The sequence below is a fragment of the Paramormyrops kingsleyae genome, chromosome 14, assembly GCF_048594095.1.
Source record: "Paramormyrops kingsleyae isolate MSU_618 chromosome 14, PKINGS_0.4, whole genome shotgun sequence".
Lineage (NCBI taxonomy): Eukaryota > Metazoa > Chordata > Actinopteri > Osteoglossiformes > Mormyridae > Paramormyrops > Paramormyrops kingsleyae.
This window is the reverse complement of record NC_132810.1, coordinates 13,727,120-13,741,287: the sequence shown is the minus strand read 5'-3', so window position 1 is coordinate 13,741,287 and position 14,168 is coordinate 13,727,120. Positions and strand designations below refer to the sequence as shown.

General features: G+C 39.9%; 1 protein-coding gene across 4 annotated transcripts in view; it reads left to right on the top strand.

Moving 5' to 3' along the window:
* The window catches only part of akap6 (A kinase (PRKA) anchor protein 6), a 171,679-nt gene extending 158,445 nt beyond the window's left edge, over positions 1-13,234 (top strand). For all 4 annotated transcript variants that reach the window (XM_072699344.1, XM_072699343.1, XM_023833586.2 and 1 more), the window contains 4 exons: positions 2,020-2,235; positions 5,324-8,476; positions 9,414-9,563; positions 12,231-13,234. In XM_072699344.1, the coding sequence (XP_072555445.1) occupies positions 2,020-2,235; positions 5,324-8,476; positions 9,414-9,563; positions 12,231-12,278 (3,567 nt within the window). In that variant the 3' untranslated portion in view covers positions 12,279-13,234. The remainder of the gene's footprint in view (positions 1-2,019; positions 2,236-5,323; positions 8,477-9,413; positions 9,564-12,230) is intronic.
* Positions 13,235-14,168: the final 934 nt, after the last annotated feature.

The following is a 14,168-nucleotide window of genomic DNA, read 5'->3' as shown; positions in this document are numbered from 1 at the left end:
ATGCCTTTGGATATTTGTAGAAATTAGTCGGATTTTTCATCCAGTTTTGTGACATTGATCAATTTTTTGCTATGATTATTATAACTGTTGTTATTATTAATAACAACAACAAAACAGCAACAACAACAAAATAACAACAGCAACAACAATAATAAAAATGCATTTTGTATAACACTATACAAAAAGGCCTTTACAAAAGATATATTAAGTAAATACTGTCTGTGGCTGTGCGGCTCTGGCAGTATTTATATCTCTGTTTATGTGTACATGCACGTGTATGTTCATTTTTGATGTAGAAGCATTTGTTTTCTTGTTAAAGCCTTGGTTGTTTCATTTAGAACCCCCCCCCACACCTTGTTTCAATTTATTGCTGGCAACAACTTTATCACTATGTACTGTGCCTCACTTCCTCCTTCCCCAAGAGGAAACCATTGTATTTTGCAATCACATTACCTGTTTAAAAGACAAAGGAACTAGTAAATATATGCTAAAACAGGAGAGGAAACTGCTGAGCCAAAATCCAATTTAGATGTAATAGTGTTTAATATTTATTAGGAAATGTAACGGAATGCATTGCCGAGCAAGGGGATTTACATAAATTGTACTCGGAATGTTTTTGTCCTACAAGAGCAGCACAGGAGCAATAGTTCTCTTCCTGCGACGCCATTGCATATTTAAACAGGTATCTCCATACACGTATTGGATCATCAGCATTTCTAATGCAGTGCTGAAAAATCTGGATCCCCCCCCTTTATTTTTCTTATAAGAAAAGAGGCTCATGTTGTAGCATTTTCATTACACGTATGTCAAACTAACAGAAGCGGGCGCCTGTGTGGCCACAAGGAGCAAGCTGTGCCCTTTTAATATTTAATATTTCACCTGTTTATGGGAGGCATAAAAGTGGATGGTGCCTTGATTTACATCTTCCTGACATAGCAGCGCTGTCGCGGAGACCTCATCAGGCTGGTGGGGCCAACACCGCTCACCCAGAGTGGATGCAGCAGGGAAAAGGTGGCTGCAGAATTAGGGCAAGTTGGGGAGGCATTATTAGAAAATGCATTATGGCAGCAAATAAAATAATAACCCCCACAGCTATACTTCAGCATTAATTTACCTTAAGCTATTTGTCATTTCCCTTATTTAAAATCCCAGAATATCAAAGTCATACTGGTTATTTCAGGGATCATAGAATTCTATGAATGATATAGTTATAATAATCTAAATAACTGCACAGTGGAATACATCAGTAAACATAACATTGTTTTTTTTTTTTGGAGTGAGAAACCAGCATTCCTGTGCAGAACCAGCAGGGTAGTGAGATTAGTGTTCCTGCTCTCCCCTGCTACCTTATGTCTGTCTAGAAGTACACTAATCAGAATAAGACTGTGTAAATTAGGAGTTAAAAGTTGTTGCTGTATATACAACTTTTTACTGCATTATTATATTAAAATAATGATGGTTCCCAGTGCACCTCGTGAATCTGATATTCAATATTTTGCTGAACAGGAAGTACATTCCATAATCATTTCCACACCTTTAGGCTACATAATTAAATTGCTTGTCAGTTTCAATAAGCTTTACGAACTATAAATACTCACTGCTATCTTGTTATTCATGCTATAGCCTCTTCCCTTGATTTTTTCCAATTAACCAATGGTCAGAAAAAGGAAACAACAGAGCATATTTACCAGTAAAAGAAACAGAACAAATGTTAAATGTTAAACTAAAAATCTGTAATTTTCACAGTGGAGTGAAATACAAATTATTTAAAATTTCAGACACTTGTTATTTATGTCAGCTTTATACTTTTTTATGGATTTATACTCTTTCTTTGGAAAAGCAAATTAAAAACTCCAAAATGTTTTACTGGGAAGTTTTGGGTTTTTCCAGAGAACAAATTGGGCATCATATAGATAAATAATCTGTTTAACTCAATATAAAATGTTTTCAAATTAGATCAAATCAATTTTTATTTGCTGTGAAGGACAGCATGCTTCCACTGTTCGACTCTCTCTCCAGTCTCTGTGCTCAGAAGTGCGAGGGCGGCGCAGGGGTGTGGCCTCTGTGCTGCGACTGTGCCAGAGGCTACTGGAGGAGCAAGAACCTGCCGAAGCCGAGTCTGAGCGACAGGCCCTGCAGCTCCTGATGGTCAACCTGGAGCGCCGATGGGAGGCCATCGTCATGCAAACCCTGCAGTGGCAGACACACCTTCAGAGGGCCCTTGGCACTGAGCAGGTACTGTTCCTATGGCGATGGCAGACACACCTTCAGAGGGCCCTTGGCACTGAGCAGGTACTGTTCCTATGGCGATGGCAGACACACCTTCAGAGGGCCCTTGGCACTGAGCAGGTACTGTTCCTATGGCGATGGCAGACACACCTTCAGAGGGCCCTTGACACTGAGCAGGTACTGTTCCTATGGCGATGGCAGACACACCTTCATAGGGCCCTTGGCACTGAGCAGGTACTGTTGCTATGGTGATGGCAGACACACCTTCATAGGGTGCTTGGCGCTGAGAAGGTCCTGTTCCTATGGCGATGGCAGACACACCTTCAGAGGACCCTTGGCACTGAGCAGGTACTGTTCCTATGGCGATGGCAGACACACCTTCATAGGGTGCTTGGCGCTGAGAAGGTACTGTTCCTATGGCGATGGCAGACACACCTTCAGAGGGCCCTTGGCACTGAGCAGGTACTGTTCCTATGGCAATGACAGACACACCTTCAGAGGGCGCTTGGCGCTGAGCAGGTACTGTTCCTATGGCGATGGCAGACACACCTTCATAGGACCCTTGGCACTGAGCAGGTACTGTTGCTATGGTGATGGCAGACACACCTTCATAGGGTGCTTGGCGCTGAGCAGGTACTGTTCCTATGGCGATGGCAGACACACCTTCATAGGACCCTTGGCACTGAGCAGGTACTGTTGCTATGGTGATGGCAGACACACCTTCATAGGGTGCTTGGCGCTGAGCAGGTACTGTTCCTATGGCGATGGCAGACACACCTTCATAGGACCCTTGGCACTGAGCAGGTACTGTTGCTATGGTGATGGCAGACACACCTTCATAGGGTGCTTGGCGCTGAGCAGGTACTGTTCCTATGGTGATGGCAGACACACCTTCATAGGGTGCTTGGCGCTGAGCAGGTACTGTTCCTATGGCGATGGCAGACACACCTTCAGGGGGCCTTGGCACTGAGGATAAAAAAAGCATTTCAACCTGCTAATGTTATTAACAGATATTCTTATTCTAATTAGCATTGTAATATATGTGAATTTAAATGCTCTTTAAAAGTCACCTTTGTTGTTTTCTTTTTTTTCTGTTACAAAGCTTGGTGCACTTATACCTGATTGTCTTCCTTATATCAAAGTGTACGTGTGTGTGTCTGTGTTTGTGTTTCTGTGGATTATGTTTATATCACATTGTGGGGACCAAATATTCCTCACAATGTGATAAACACCAGGTATTTTGTGGGTAAGGTGTGGGGACCATTTTTCAGGTCCCCACAAAGATCTCTGAATGTAATCAAAAAATTCAAAATGCCAAAAGCCTCATATTTTGTTTGGTTTGTTGGGATTAGAGTTTCCCCATAGAAATTAATGGAGAGTCTCCACAGAGATATAATAGAAACCTGTGTGTGTGTGTGCGTGCGTGCGTGCATGTGTGTGTGTGTGTGTGTGTGTGTGTGTGTGTGTGTGTGTGTGTGTGTGTGTGTGTGTGTGTGTGTGTGTGTGGGAGAGAGAGAGAGAGGGGAGGGAGGGAGGGAGGATTTTGAATATTCTCCCCATGTTCTGTGTTGGACTCAGTTGTGTTAAATGAGTTCAATTTGTAAACTGCTTATACAATATAGAGGTGTTCATGGATGTTAAAGTAGTTTAAGAGACAATACAAAGCCCCTAGCCTTAGGTTGCTCTCTTCCCTTGGGAAACTGTGAATATGTTTTTGTTTTACCAAAAAAAAAATTCTAAAAAGCAATATCACAGTCAATTAGTAAAATCACAGGTAAGTAATGAAATTAAAACACAAACTATAATGTTGCCATACCAATTTTATACATGCAGATTATCCTGCAACTTTTACTAGACTTTGTTTGCTCTTTTCTTGCCTGCCTCCCAACATCCGAAAGTGACAGCAGCGTGCAGGTAGAATTGCTGCTGTTACCATATCAAACCTCCCAAAAAAAAAATCTTATCGCTCTCGGCTGTGTTAGAAGCTGCTCCATTGTGGGAGGGACAATTTGCAAGACATTCTGGGAGTCTGACCTTGCAGATCCGCAGAGCAATTTTATGTTTTGAAGTGTGCGTAACAGGAAGAAAAATGCTTGGTTGTTTGTTTACAAATAAACACTCTTTGCTGGATGATAAAACGGCAACTGTGCTGTTTAAAATTCAGTGCTGGGAAGTCCTACAGGGCCCTTTTTCGATGGTTGCAGTACAGCAGAGAAGAAAATATATGATGACAGTATGTTTATTCTTTAAAATATCTCCTGGAGAGTGCTACTTTGTCAGCAGTGGACATTTAGAAAAATGAGAGAAGTTTTTCAGCTTGGTTATTTCAAGAATGGTTATCTATTACTGTTAAATTGAAAGGTCAAAGAAAGTGTTTTTATATCCACAGTTATTTTGTGGTGGGAAAGTCTTAATTGTTTGATAATCAGATAATAAATTTGGTTTATATAGATTTTAAAACAAAACAATAAAATATTAATACAGATTCTGTTATTATCATGATTCTAAATTTATCATTTATGTTGTAAAAAGTATTCCCAGTGTTACTTCTAATTGTAAATCATGAAACAACATCACTATGAATTTGTGCTTTAATACGTATGTATTATGTATAGTATACAGTATAAGGGAGCTGGCAGTTAGCTGAGATTTTTATTTGATTTGACTAATAGATGGTGTTTATACTTAAGTGTTTTTTAATGCCATCACAGCTTAGTCATTTTTATTCTCATCAGCAAGCAGAGAATAATCAGAAATATAATTAAATTCATTACAAGTAATATATAACATACCTGAACATAGATTTGCTAGTTTTGTATAACTATGAACCATAAAATGTTGTTCTGTATGTGTATATTGTTTGGCACACATTCTGGACAGAAAATCCTTAAACAATCTGTTGATATACAAAATAGTCATTTTAAAGTAATGGTAATTATTGAATCAGTTTATTTGCAATTAATTGTAAAGGCCATTCAATTAAATGTCAGGTCATACAATTATTTTCCTCAAAATATTAGTGTAATTATTTTGTGATGGTCAGCATCAGTTTCACGTACATTCTTTCAATGAGCTTTACCTCTCTCTTTTAAAGGTCCCTGGGAATATTATAGAACCAGCTTTCATGCACCTCCATGGCACAGTGGAAGACTCATGGGAGTGGGACGAGATGGATATCAGTAACGACCTGATCAGTGTTGATGGAGAGCCACAAAACCATGACAACCACCAGTGCCATAATTCCACATTGTCCAGAAACAGCACAGGAAATAATTTTGAGGTCTCAGAGTTAAATCAAAACAACCAACAAAATGGCGTGCTATCACAAAATATTGATCTGGAACCATTGTCCTCTCATTCAAACATCTATCATGTCTACAGTCTTCATAGCGTTGAACTGTATAACCAGCCCCAATATACCCTCCAAAAGAAAGCTCCTACAGACCTCAGCAATAAACAGCCGCTAACAAAGAGCATAAGCAAAGACTCCTCTTTCTCATCAGCTGAATCCATACCAGAGCTTTTTGGGGGTATCCTCTGCAGAAAACAAGGGGGTGACAGCCCTTACGTTCATTCTGCCAGAAGATCAGAGAGTGAGAGTGGAATCATGAGTGAAGGGGATACTGAGACCACGGCCAACTCAGAGAACTGCCTGCTCAGTCAGGTTGAAGACAGTCAAGGCAGTCTCTTGTTGACACCCCCTAAGAGAGGCCACTCACCCAGTCACAGCCAAGTGTATGAGGACGATGACATCAACAGAATCTTGGAATGTGCTAAGAAGTGTGTTTTATATGAAGACTGTGACAGGTCCTTACTAGAGAGTAAAAACAAATCTGAGGCAGTAAAGAAAGAGATAGATGAGTCAGCACAAACCAGGGGGAAGCAAGGGAAAAATCCAGAGGGCATCCTTACTATGGGACAGGAGTCTGAAGCAGAAGAACTTGACCCCATTGCCTTCAGAACTTCTCCAAGTGATGAGAAAGGAACTACACGTGGCAAATGCAGGGAAGGATTTGCCAGTGTGTCCCCAGGGTCCTCCCTCGACTCCCTTTTTGTAGCTGGAGATTTATTTCTGTCCAGCAAAGACACGCTCCACCGAAGCACCTCCCTTGAGAGTTGGCTAGCCCCATGTAAGAGTGCAGAAGAGATCGGTAGCCAGCATAGCTCGGGGGATCTGGGACTGGCTGCAGGCTCCACAGGAGAACTAAGCAAGAGGACTCTGGAGCTGCTGAAGCGCCTGGAGAACATTCAGACCCCCTTAATCCAAAAAATGACACGCAGTATCTCTGATATCACCCTTCAGACTAGCTCCCTGAGGTTTCCAGGACCTGGTCAGCCATCAGTCAGATTGGGCTCATCAATCAATGAAAGCTCAGCACCATCTCTCACGGAACTGAGTACCACCGAGGAGTCCTCTGTAGCTTCAGAGGACATAGCTGTGCAGAGGAACTGCTTGGTAGACTTGAATGACCCCATCTGTAAGCAATTGCGTTTTCAACCAATACCAGACGAGACCGATGCAAGCATCAGCATGGTGGTGAATGTATCATGTACCTCAGCCTGCACAGATGATGAAGATGACAGTGACCTTCTCTCCAGTTCTACTCTTACTCTCACAGATGAGGAACTCGGTATTAAGGATGATGAGGACTCCAGTATAGCCTCTGATGAGGAGTACATTGAGGGTAGCTTTGCGCTAGGGCTTGGCTACATTAAAAATGAGCTCCAGAACTGGATTAAACCTAGGTCTCAGTCCAAGGAAAAGAATGAACTGGATCTTGGAGATGAGCTACAATGTGGGACTCTCACCCGGGAGAAGGTACCATCTACATTAGGCGCAAATAGGCGTCGTTTCTTAAGCAGGTCAGCCCTAAAACTCTTTGAGTCCAATGCTCATGAGAAGAACATTTCCCTCCAACAGCAAGATGCTGATGCCCAGAAAAGGGAGGTGACTAGAAATTATATGAGGCAATTTGCAGATGACATGGAGAATGGTAATGTAGAGAACTCTCAGGTAAAAAAGAAAGATGAAGATGATGAGTTTCTAAGAGAGGAGAGAAGCCTTTTCACAAAAAGTGGTGAATCCTTCAAGGATTGTTATGCACTGAACTCAGCCATCTCTGACACCACAGTTGTGGCTACCAAAACAGAACTGTGTGATCTTGTGTCATCACAAGCAAAAGAGTCTGTCCTAGAAGGCCAGCTGAGTGGTGAGATTCCCTGTTACAGCTCAGGTGAAGTTTCAGTGCACAAGTCCTCTGTGGAAGGCTGCACAGGGTCACACCAGTGTGCAACAGCTGTGCTGCATGAAAATCATCCCGATGAAAACCATGTTTCCTTCCCCAAAGACACATGTGAGAGCCATCAGCTGGCCACAGCGCTGCCGTGCTGCAGCCATTTACCTCCTTCACCAGAGGAAGAGAAAACTGAAGATGTGCACAATTTTGTTATGGAGATCATTGACATGACTGCTGTAGCACTGAAGAACAAGGAGACTCAGGCAGACCAGGAGGGTCCTTGTCCCACCCCGGTGGCTCAGATCCGAGACAAAGTGCTGGAGCACTCCCACCGGTCCATCCAGCTGCGCAAGGGGGACTTCTATTCTTACTTGTCTCTGTCTTCTCATGACAGTGACTGTGGAGAGGTCAACACCTGCATGGAGGACAAAAGCAGCAGCCCTCCCCTCCCCAAACTGAGGGAGACACTGGAAATCCATGACAAAGAGCTACTATTTGAAGCTTGCACTGAAGAGGTCTACCTGGGTCCTCCACTTTGTTACAGCATGTGTATGAGCCAGAAGGTGGAGAAAAAGTTTCCCAGTTCCAGGGACTGTTCTTCCCCACACACTGAAAAAGCCCAGGCACTTCCATCAGCTTGTCCTGAATATCAAAAAGCACCGGTTATTTCTCCAGGAAGTACAGCTGGAAGCCTGCTAGAGTACCATAATGAGGCTGCTTATCTTAATCCTTTACCATGTGAAACCCTGATAGACACTGTTGAATGTTTTGCAGATACTAAAATGCTTGAATCCAATATTTCCCCTGTAATGACTAAGATAAGAGTCTCTTGCTCCAGTACAAATCCTTTAAAAGAGGATGGCAGCCTTTATATTAATCCCAAAATTAACTGTCCTCAGATAAGAAAGTGTGATAGGGATGAGAAAGGCCCTGCTTCTCTGCAGATGAAACAGAAGAATGCCAGGAAAGGATGTAGTTCCCATCCGGAGACTAAGTCAACTCATAAACAGGTGGGCTTAAACATTATATCATGGAGTATCTCATCATAATGTAATTTTTTATGTCTCGGCTATATTCATTGTCATAACTAAATATTTTACAAGGCATTTTTTATTCACTTCACACCATCCCTTCCCCCGAAGTGCTAATGGAAGAGGGATTTACAACCTCAGATTTAAAATTTTAAGGTCTACAGAACAGAATAATCATAATCAAACATATTATATTATGATTTATAAGCAAAAATACTGCAAGAATCATTACTTAATTTCATGACTGAATTAGCATGCATTTTTAATTTTTTTAAATTTCCATCTCGTGTGTATTCATGCAACCACTCTGCTTGTGACATCATATTCTGCAAAAGCAAGGCAAAAATTTAAGTTTCTATCCCGACATCCAGTATTTACTCTATTATTATATACTGATCTATGAAATAATTAGGTGAAAATGGTACACTGTATGCTGCAGACATAATGACCCAAGAAGCAATTACAGTGAGTTACTGTAGATAGATATGAAGATTTAATTTTAAATGCATAAATTTAATATTTATGTATTCACAATACAGGATTATATGTTTCATGTCTTCCTTTGTATTGTATATATAACAAAATCACAAGTATTGTCAACTGTAAAGTTTGCACAAACAAGCATAATAGGTGGCTAGTTCTGCTGTTCTGCCATCTCAAATCATTTATAGTTTTGGCCCAGTGAAATTGCTCATTTGTAGGTTTTTAATAATTGAAATAATACTTGGCAACATAGTAATTTTTTAATGACACATTCACTTTTAATTGGTACTAAAAATAATAAAATATACTTTTAGCATAATTCCTGCTTTGTAAACCTTTTAATTTTTAACTTTCCTTTCCATGACATTTATCCAGCTTGAGGCTGAAGGCTAGAAAAGCACTGATGAGAGCTGTACTTTCTCCAAATGTGTAGATGCCAAAGCCAGAGCAACCGCTTGCAGAGGATGGCGGGGGGCCCCCAGGCAGGAGTGCTGCATCCGCCCTCTCCATCTCCAGTGCTTCCCAACACCAAACTTCTACAAACACTGCACAGAAGAATAAAACTTCCCGGCCCTTGGCCAAGGTAGGCAGCCAGAGCACAGAGCACCCTTCCTCCCTGTACTTAATTACCAGAAAGCTCAGGAGAATAACACACGATTGTGCTTCATGTCCAGCGCTGCATCACAGGCAATACAACATCCTTCCCTTTTATATCCTTCATACCAGAGGTAAACACATTAATAAGTAATTCTGTTATGTATTTATAACAAACCCATGTACACTTTGTACTTATTGTGTCCCTGCAGATTGTAGATGATTGAATGTAAAGGCTGGTTCCCTTCATTGACTCTGCTTGTTTGAACTGACTTGGTTATTATGTAAATTACAGGCATCACTGCTTTATGGCTCTTTTTCCAGAAAATTGGCTTAAAAAGCTACTGTTCCATAATAGGTCATGGCATATGGGGCAAGCTGTATTCTTTTGCCATTCTACCTTATGCAGTAATCAAAACTAGCTATAAAAATTAGAAACCTTATGGCCAGTAAATATTACCAGTTATTAAATATGTAAGAATAACCAGGAATCACATGGCTTTTTATTTTAGTTCTCAATAGTTGTATAAGCTTCATTCCTATTTTCAAAGCAAATATACATTAAAATAGCAGTGCAAATCTTCTAGTCAGTATTCTTCATGGAATTCTGTCCATGTTTTCTAAGAAAAAAAGGGTGGATATCTTGCTATAGTTAAGCAAACTACACAACATTGTGCATGTATTTAATTATTTCAGATATTACATTAGTTCTAAAAATATATTTTGAATCAAAATTATGTTTGGGTTCTGGGGCCCCTGACAAAAAAGTCACCTTGGGCCCCCCACCAAATTCTGCGTAATTTTACGTATTCAAGGGCCCTGTAAAATGGTGGGCCCCCAAAATCTGCCATGGTATCCATGTCCTTACTGCACCCCTGTTTGTGCATCAGTACAAGTAAATATGTATGAATATAGCTCTATTGAAGATAAAAGTGCTTTTGATACAGGTAGCTTTAAACTGCAAAAGCTCTCTAAATTAAGATATTCAAATCACATTAATGACCATTTGGTAAAACTTTGTTAGAACTTAGTAGAACTAAGTTACCAGTTTTAAATCCCAGGTGGACAAAATCTTTACCAAAGTAAATATTCAGCTGGGAATTTAACATTTCTACAGATAAGAGCATGTTCTACATGAATACATGATAATGAAATGATAATTCTAAGAATCATGTTGGGTTTTGTGATTAATATGTTTCTCATCATTAAAGTTCCAGTGGAATGTAACTTTTAATTTAATTTATCTTTATTACAAGCAGATTTGCGTCCATTACCATAAACTGTTCACTGCTCTGTCTTGAGCCACTGAATAGTTTTGTTCAACTATGCTAAATAAAAGCAGCCTTACTGACAAAAATAGCCTGATAATTGTTTGTTTTTGTAGAGAAATCTTGGAAAGAAATACCAAACTGGGTGACATTAAATCATTCTCCAAAACTCAAATTCCACAATATGTACACTTTGCTAACTTCTGTCATATTTTATCAAGGATTTAGCACTGGAAGATGAGTAGTATTCCATATATGATATTCTTAATTTAGTGCCAAATGCCAGTGAAAGGGTTTTCAACTGAATCTTAGTCTATTGAGCTTCTCTTTTTTTCTTCACCCACCTGGATATGATTGCTAAATTTAAAAGCAAATAGCCCTGCTGGGTTATAGTGCCATAATGTATCTATTCCCAGGTTTTAGCAACTCTTAATAAGATGGCTGTTTTAAGATGGCCCTTTATGTTGTATTCTGCATCACTCGTGTAAATAACCACAGAGGTCAATGACTGCACATATGGATGGTGGGAGAAGGTAACTGACTAGATCCAGATATTTCCTCCTAATTTAGTCACCATCAGCAATGTATGACTGGAGTGCTCATAGACATGGAGCAAGGAGATGCTCTCTCCACACTAATCTCCTTGATTGTATTCTGACAGCCATTTCCCCATAATCCACATCACAAAGCCCCTCACTTCTTGCTGCATGCCTTAATTATCCCAGACACACTCTTCCCTCTTGAGCCCCAAGTCGAAGGCTGTGCCAGGCCTCAGTGTACAAGGCTGGAAACCTGAAGCTCATCACTAAACCTCCCCCATAATATAACCTTTTTGCCAGACACAAACCCACATGATTATTTAGCCTCTTGAGCTTTAAGATGTTTGCATCACAACAAACATCATTTTCAACAAATGTTTTCCACCCATGGTGTATCTCTCACGTCCTCCTTTCAGCTGCAGGGGTCCTTTAGATGCAAGGAGACACAACCTTGTTTTTTGTACAGTGCAACCGAGACATCACTATCTGTCTGTGTCTGTCTGTCTGTCTATCTATCTATCTATCTATCTACTGTATCTATCTATCTATCTATCTATCTATCTATCTATCTATCTATCTATCTATCTATCTATCTATCTATCTATCTATCTATCTAATCTACCTGCCTGCCTGCAATTGAGGAAATGAACTGATAGTGATGCATTGAGAAGCTACTAAATGTAGAATCAATTCTTGCGCTATTGGTGATTGACTTGATTAGTGATGAGTGATTTAGGTATTACATTTGGATGTATCATACTTTAATATTACATTTTGATATTTTGTAAATAGCAAAGCTATCTGAATTGTTATTAACACTGTGACTATTTTTTTTTTTTCATGTTTCAGAGGGGGTCGGAATACCTGGTGCCTCCCATCACCAAGCCTCAGCTTTGAGGGGGCTTGTCCACTCCCATGGCCCATCCCCCATGTGTATTATTGGGCTGTCATCGACTTGATCCTCTGGCTGCTTCTGCTCTTCCGTCCTCCTGCTGTGACATTGAACCACAACCTGATGCTCTTCAATGAGTGGCTCATCATTTTCGTCCTTATCCCAGAACAGAGCTACCTCAATGGTCTACCGCCATTATGTCCCCACTTGGCAACACAAACACACACCCCTTACTCTCTCTCGCCAGCATGCATGGTGGTTCACTCTTATCTTACTATCTCCTCTGTACAACCAGCTACAGATATATAAGTCTAGGGCACTCATTTGACTTGTTTTGCACTGGGAGACAGCAAGATAGGATTTAAGGAAATTTCGGACTACTCCTGCAAGCTCCTACTTTGATGTTATCCCAGGACAGCATCATGAGCTCCAGCTCCACAGCGCTTGTGTTTTAGACTAATTGTGGTATACAGACGTAGCAGAAATTGAACTACTTGAACCCTTATCTCATCAAAAGGCAAATTAAGTAGATGTCTATCTATGCAACACGGCCCAAGTTGGAAACAGCTGTCTTGTGTTGCATATTACAGGATCTCTGGCTGTTGGTGTATCTCAATACTCCATTTTTTATGTTTCCTAAGACTGGAAAAATCAAGGAAATGTTTTAAACTTTAAAAAGTGTGCCTTGCTGTAATTTCTTATTTTTTGTTAAAATACTGCTTTTCCCAGTTATATGTTCAAAGAACTAAGAAAGATAAAGTAAAAAGCAGGGTTGAGATCTATGAACAGCATATGTATATATGTGTAAGTGGAAGCCTTGGTGTATAATGATGGTATAGATGCTTCTTGTTAGTGTAATCCTGTATATGTCCCGTATTGTGGAGAATAATGAGCCTTAAAAGAGCTAGACTGCATGGTTAACGATATACAAAATGTTGACAAATAAACTTAATTTATTGAACACCAACCTATGTGTGCAAATATGTAATAATCTATTTCTTATAGTTTCTTAGTTTTTTTCTTGCCAAAACATTTGCTTATTATTAATACATTGAAACCAGGAGGTTTTTACCTCTTTTAATTACTCATTTCTGATTGAGGCATGTGGTTTCATGTTTACCTCATATCACAGCTGAATGGTACTGTTTGGAGTATTTTTAACATAGTAGTTGTGCTGCATTATACTATATTTAAATAAATCTGGTTGTTCAGGAAGGAAAAGACCTTTGTACATGTCTCAGAAGCAACTTATTAACCTATTTTATCTATTTGTCATACATATCCTTACTTGCTTTTTTGTGGACCCTTTCTAATATGAGCCTGATTTCTTTCCTTTGTAACAAGGTGTTATGTCAAAAAGAAAAGGAAACCTGATTTACTAGTCTAAGACATCTTTGAAATATTGTCCGCAGAAATACAGTATGCACTCTTTCACAGTTACAACAAGGCAGGCTTTCAGTATTCATCACTCTTGGCACCATTTCTCAAACCCGACTGTTTTCTTTTCAAGAGAGAGTGACAGCTATGAAGAGCACCACAGAAACCATCCAACATCCCAATACACAGTACATGAAGCTTTCCTTATCTACACCTTGGGCAACCTTGAACTAAATAAATAAATAAATATAAAATAGATCCAGGCTGGATTTCCACCAGTTCTACAAACTAATGGGTAATTCATACCTGAAGGCAAAAGCTGTCTTAAGTTTCTACATACAAAATTTTAGGCTACCATTGTAGTTTATGTATCACTCATTTAAATTACTCATTTCTGATTGAGGCATGTGTTTTCATTTTATAAAGATTTTGTACTTTTTTGTACCTAAAGATGATAGTCCACAAATCAAGGGACATCTAATATTCTGTACCACTAGCAAATCAGTATGGTTGTACGA